The sequence below is a fragment of the Microcebus murinus genome, chromosome 6, assembly GCF_040939455.1.
Source record: "Microcebus murinus isolate Inina chromosome 6, M.murinus_Inina_mat1.0, whole genome shotgun sequence".
Taxonomy (NCBI): domain Eukaryota; kingdom Metazoa; phylum Chordata; class Mammalia; order Primates; family Cheirogaleidae; genus Microcebus; species Microcebus murinus.
The window spans coordinates 3,106,194-3,112,193 of NC_134109.1; the positions used below are offsets into that span (position 1 = coordinate 3,106,194).

A 6,000-nucleotide genomic window follows, 5' to 3' on the forward strand; every position below is an offset into this window, starting at 1 on the left:
CCCTGCACTGTTGGTCGGAGTCCCAAGGGCAGCCCTGGCCAGCCTAGCACAGGGCGGGCGCTCTGGGATCTTGGCAGGGTTGCTGGCCCTGCGACCAAACACCTCTGTCTCCCAGCTTCTGATCTTCCTTTACCCACCTGTTAAGTGGGGACAGAATGCCCATCTCAGAAGGCTGAGGATTGCTGGAGTGAGGCAGGAGCCTCCCCCTGCCCTCAGGACCTCACCTCTGCAATCCCCACCTTGCCTGTGGAGGGAGGGAACGGGGTCCTTTTCCGTGGGGGGCCTGGGGAAGCAGGTCAGGCTTGCAGCCGGGAGGCTGGGGGAGGGAAGAGGTGGTCTTCTGAGAAGCTTCCAGGTTGAAGACAGAAAGCCCTGTGTGCCTCCCCTGCCCCTGGAATCTGGAAGCCAAATCAGCCTCCAGGGACAGCAGCTCCCCTTTCTAGAAACAGAAACTTGAGCCCTTGAGGCCTTTGGGGCAGAGGGTGGCGTGGGCAGCTGCATATATTTCTAAAATGAGGGGAAGGGGCTGCAGGGGGCACGAGGTGCAGGAATTCCAGGCATAAGGGACACTTGCTGTCTGGCCAGCCCACACAGGCCATTTGTCTTTTTACATTGGTTGGTTTTATTGGTTGAAAAAATGGTCTCAATGCATGCCAAGATGAGGGAGGAAAGAGGCAAGTGTCCCCTCTGCAGTAACCATGAGGACAGGATAGCAGGCGGGGACTCCATACCCTCTGAGGCTCACATAGGCAGGGCGAGGGGCTTTCTGTCCAGTTGTGTGGGGTCACACTTGTGTGGGGTCGCCTGAGCCCCCCCAGCTCCCAGGGGCACTTACTTGCCGATGTCACGTGGTCACTTGGCTGCTTGCCCTTGGCCAGGGCACTGTGCACCCTGCTGCTGCAGTATCCTCGGGCAGGTGCTCACTGTGCCACCACCAGAGGGGTTTTGTCAAATAAACACACAGATAAGGGCTCCCGTTTCCTTTCTTTATTCACAGAGGAACGTGTGTGAGTGGTCACTGATGGTTCTTAACCACACGGTACCACTCCCTCTTATTTTTTTCTAGTTTATTTTTTATTTTGTAGGGACAGGGTCTTGCTATGTTGCCCCAGCTGGTCTCGAACTCCTGGGCTCAAGCGATGCCCTCTTCCTGGGCACCGCCCGCTTTTTAACAGCTGCATACTATTGCACGGCAGGGAGATGGCTTCCTGTCCTTGGCCAGTCCTCCAGTGATGGGCATCGGGTTATACCGGGTTTGCTTGTTTTCCACACTACGCATCCCTTGGTCTATTTGCAGAGAGCACCGAGACTGTCCTTCCTATAGGCTGGATTCCTGGAAGTGGGATTGTTGGGTCATGGAGTTGGAGCATTTTTAATTTTAATAGATACTGCCAAATTACTTTCCAAACAGGATGTAGCAATTCACAGGCCCTTCTCCCCACGTTCCAACCCAGAGCCTGCGCTGGCTGGTGTCGTCTTTTACATCATTTTTGCCAATCTGAGTGTGTTGGGGGTATGGGAGGGTATAGTCATTGTTATGTCAATTTGGATGATTCTAATTATTAGTGAGATGAGTTTTTGAAACCTCACGTGTGCTTATTGTTTATGAGTGTTTCCTCCCATCCCTTCCTAGCTCGGGACTGCGTTTGGGGGTGGGGTGGTGTGAACCCGTCCCTGGAGAAAAGGGCCCAGGGCTGGTGTCTGGGACTCTGAGACTGTGCACTTGCCAGAGCCTCGCAGGGGCATAGTGTCCCCATGTCTATCTGAGGGGCTGGGCCTGAGGGTCTCCGGCTGGAGCCCCACGCTTTGCCCAAGGTCAGGGCACCGCGGTGCCACCAGGCTGGGCGGGAGCCAGACTGCGCCTCTCGAGCCTTCGCTCTGCACCAAGATCGCCCGGAGGTGCCGGCGGGCACCTTGAGGAAGGTCAGCCGCTGGGGCCAGCTCAGATGGCCGGGTGGGGTGTGGCGGTACCTGCTGCGGGAGGGAGCCGCCGGCGCTCTCTCCCGGTCCCTGGGCCGCCGCCACCTCCGGGGCTGGCGCGACTAGGGGAGGCGGGAGCCGGGTGCGGAGGAACCCAAGCGTCCTCACGTGCCCGGAGCATCTCTGGACTCAGTTTCCCGCCTGGGAGCCGTGTGTGTGAGGGGGACTCCGGACGTCCACGGGCCTGGGCTTCGGCTTCAGGGTCCTGGGCGGGTGCCAGGTGGGTGCACGGGGTCCCAGCTAGCGGACCGCTCGGGTGGGTGGCCTGGGGGTGTCGGGGGCTGCCGGCGGCGGACAAAGCGGCAGCACCACCCCGCAGCGCCAGCCAATGGAATGAATGGGCTATAAATAGCGGCCAATGGGCGGCCTGCGTGGCGCCCCTTAAGAGCCGCGGGAGCGCGGAGCGGCCGCTGTTCGCCTGCGCCGCGCCCGGAGCTGCGGACTGACGAGCGCCCCTGCCCGCCGCCCGGTGAGTGGGCCCGGGGCTGGAGCGGGGGCGCTGCGCGCAGCGGGCGCCGGGCCGCGTCGCCTGGAGCGCGCGCCGGACTGGCCGGGGGTCCTGGGAAGGGCGGGCGCCCCCCGAGCGCGCTGCGGCCCCCGCTGACCTTGGTTGCGTCCCAGGGGGCTCTGGGGCGAGGGGGGAGGTGAATGACTTGCAGGCCCTAGGAGCCCCGGTGCGCTGGCCCCCGCTGACCCCCGCGTCTCCCGCAGCGCGCCGCCGCCATGCCCTTCTCCAACAGCCACAACGCGCTGAAGCTGCGCTTCGCGGCCGAGGACGAGTTCCCCGACCTGAGCGCCCACAACAACCACATGGCCAAGGTGCTGACCCTCGAGCTGTACGCGGAGCTGCGCGCCAAGAGCACGCCGAGCGGCTTCACGCTCGACGACGCCATCCAGACCGGCGTGGACAACCCGGGTACGCGCACCCCCCGCCGGGGTCCCGGCACCCCTCCCCGCGCCCAGCGGCAGGGGCCGCCCCGGCGGCTCGCTCGGCCTGGCAGTGACGTCACCGCCCCGTCCCGCGCCTCCTCCCCCAGGCCACCCGTTCATCATGACCGTGGGCTGCGTGGCGGGCGACGAGGAGTCGTACGACGTGTTCAAGGATCTCTTCGACCCGGTCATTGAGGACCGGCACGGCGGCTACAAGCCTGGGGACGAGCACAAGACCGACCTGGACCCCGACAACCTGCAGGTGTGCGGCGGCCGCGCGGCCAGGCGGGCTGGGGAGGGGTCCCCAGCGCTCACTCCCCCTCGCCCCTAGGGCGGCGACGACCTGGACCCCAACTACGTGCTGAGCTCGCGGGTGCGCACGGGCCGCAGCATCCGCGGTTTCTGCCTCCCCCCGCACTGCAGCCGTGGGGAGCGCCGCGCCATCGAGAAGCTGGCGGTGGAAGGTAGGGCCGAGGGCCGAGGGCCAAGGGCGGCGCCCGTGCCATGCCCGCCGGTCCCGCCGGCGTGTTTACCAGTCCCCGAGCCGCCGCCGCGCTCCTATGTGCGCGCGCCCGGTTCCAATTCCCGGAGGGACCGAGGGACGCAGGGACGCAGGCCCAGCTGCCTGCAGCGGCCTGGGGCCCAGGGCGGGCGGGGCCTGGCCGGGGTCGCCGCCTGGGACCCGACTCTCCCCAGCCTAGGTGGGTGGGGGTCTGACACCCCCAGGGGTGGACACGGGGCTTGGAGGGGTGCGGCGAGCCCCGAGCCTGCGTGGCGGGCCGGGGCACCCGAGCATCTTGAGCGCCTCCTGCCCCCGCAGCCCTGTCCAGCCTGGACGGCGACCTGGCTGGCAGATACTACGCGCTCAAGAGCATGACCGAGGCGGAGCAGCAGCAGCTCATCGACGACCACTTCCTCTTCGACAAGCCCGTGTCGCCCCTGCTGCTGGCCTCAGGCATGGCCCGCGACTGGCCCGACGCCCGCGGCATCTGGTGTGTGGCCACCCTGCTCCTCCCCTCCTCCCCTTCCCCGCGGGGGTGGGGCCCATCGAGGCCAGGAGGAAGAGGGAGGGGCCGAGCTCCGGGCCTGGGTTTGGTGCCGCCTCAGTTCTCCGCAGGTCACCTTGGCCGGACAGGTGCGTTAAGGGGCCCGGGCTGGTGAAGGCCTCAAGCTCCTGAGACCTCAGAGGGGGGGACGGATCTCACGGCTCTCTCCTTTACCCCCCTTGGGAGCTGGAGCTGCTTTGCTCTTTCTCACCTTCCCCTGCTGAGCGCCTGCGGGGTGCTGGGTGACGCAGGCGCTTCTCCCAGGGTGTCATGCAGGCCTCCTACCCCCCTCCCGCCCTCCCCAGTCCGTGCAGGGCGGCCTCAGTGCCCAGTGCTGAGGCCTGCATGTCTCAGCCCCTCACCCCATAGGTGGGGACCTGGCCCCACCCCCACTCAAGGCCACACGGGCAGATTGGGGTGCAGCTTAGGGCTCTTTTTGTACTCTGTGTGCGGTGGCCCGGTCTCCCTTCCTGCAGGATGCTGATGGGGGTGGGGTCTTGGCAGCAGCCTGCACTCCCGGGTACAGCTGGAACTAGCACTTCAGGGACTTGGGACGCTCCTTTGGTCTGGGGGCTCCCTAGAGGTTTTTCTGGATGTGCCGAAACCACAGTCTGGGAGGAGCCTTGGCTTGACTGTGCCCCTCCCCCAGGCACAATGACAATAAGACTTTCCTGGTGTGGATCAACGAGGAGGACCACCTGCGGGTCATCTCCATGCAGAAGGGGGGCAACATGAAGGAGGTGTTCACCCGCTTCTGCAACGGCCTCACCCAGGTCAGGCCTGGCCGCCCCTACCTTGCTGCAGGGGACAGGGGAGGTCCAGACCCTGGAGCGCCCAAGCAGGGATATTGATGTCCCATCAGTCCCCCTGGGAAGCCCAGGTCTCTCAGTCACCTCAGGGTCCTGCTAGGGGCCCCAGGGTCTCAGGCCTCAGTTCACCCTTCCCTTTCACCCCTCTTCTCCACCTCCAGATTGAAACTCTCTTCAAGTCGAAGAACTACGAGTTCATGTGGAACCCCCACCTGGGCTACATCCTTACCTGCCCATCCAACCTGGGCACAGGGCTGCGGGCTGGTGTGCACATCAAGCTGCCCCACCTGGGCAAGCACGAGAAGTTCTCTGAGGTGCTTAAGCGACTGAGGCTTCAGAAACGAGGCACAGGTGAGTGGGCAGGGCTGCAGGTTGTCTCCTTCCCCGTGGGGGCAGCCTCCACCCCAAGCCAGCCCCATTGCCCACGCCCTTGATGGCCTGGTTGTCTCCTCAGGCGGTGTGGACACAGCCGCTGTGGGCGGGGTCTTCGACGTCTCCAACGCAGACCGCCTGGGCTTCTCCGAGGTGGAGCTGGTGCAGATGGTGGTGGACGGTGTGAAGCTGCTCATCGAGATGGAGCAGCGGCTGGAGCAGGGCCAGGCCATCGACGACCTCATGCCCGCCCAGAAGTGAAGCCCGGCCAGCCTGCCACCAGCCCTGCTGCTTCCTAACTTATTGCCCGGGCAGTGCCCACCACGCACCCCTGGTTTCGCCACCTGGCGAGCCCTTAGCCTCGCTGTAGAGACTTCTTCTGTCGCTCTTGGTAGAGTTTATTTTTTTGATGGCTAAGATACTGCTGATGCTGAAATAAACTAGGGTTTTGGCCTGTCCTGAGTCTGAGTGGTGCCTCTCTTCTCCCCAGGGTGGGGCAGTAGCCAGGCCACAGGGGTCTCAGTCCTGGGTCCGCCTGTCCTGCCACACTTTCTGTAAGATGGGACAGAAGCCAGGAGGTGGTGACTCTGCTGTGCCTGTCCTGTCCATGGACCCCTTTTCCATCCTGTGTCAGGGCTGTGGGTGAGGGGAAGGGAGGGAAGAGCTGGGGGTGGAGTCTGGCACTTTCCTCAGCTCCATCCTGCAGGGTGGGTGGACAACTCCAGGGCTAGAGCCCAGAAACTTAATAGCTTTCTGGTCTCCTTGCAACCCTGTTCTTCCTCCATTAATCCGGGTAGCAAAATCAGATCCAGGCACCCCCTCAACACCTCTCTGTATCTCCTGAATTCTCTCCCTTCCACTTC

General features: G+C 64.0%; 1 protein-coding gene across 1 annotated transcript; it reads left to right on the forward strand.

Annotated features, from left to right (window-relative positions):
• Positions 1-2,369: 2,369 nt before the first annotated feature.
• On the forward strand, positions 2,370-5,595 carry CKB (creatine kinase B). Its single transcript, XM_012746313.3, has 8 exons — positions 2,370-2,449; positions 2,692-2,896; positions 3,018-3,172; positions 3,242-3,374; positions 3,731-3,902; positions 4,606-4,729; positions 4,927-5,116; positions 5,220-5,595. Exons 2-8 carry the CDS (start codon positions 2,704-2,706, stop codon positions 5,396-5,398), a joined length of 1,146 nt encoding a protein of 381 aa, XP_012601767.1. The 5' UTR covers positions 2,370-2,449; positions 2,692-2,703; the 3' UTR covers positions 5,399-5,595.
• The last annotated feature ends 405 nt before the right edge of the window (positions 5,596-6,000 follow it).

What these genes read in the sequence shown, in the direction of transcription:
- CKB (XM_012746313.3), top strand. Translation starts at nt 2,704, where the DNA reads ATGCCCTTCTCCAACAGCCACAACGCGCTGAAGCTGCGCTTCGCGGCC. An exon ending in CCCGACGCCCGCGGCATCTG is followed by an intron (nt 3,903 to 4,605) that starts GTGTGTGGCCAC and finishes CCCCTCCCCCAG; the next exon opens with GCACAATGACAATAAGACTT. An exon ending in TCTGCAACGGCCTCACCCAG is followed by an intron (nt 4,730 to 4,926) that starts GTCAGGCCTGGC and finishes CTCCACCTCCAG; the next exon opens with ATTGAAACTCTCTTCAAGTC.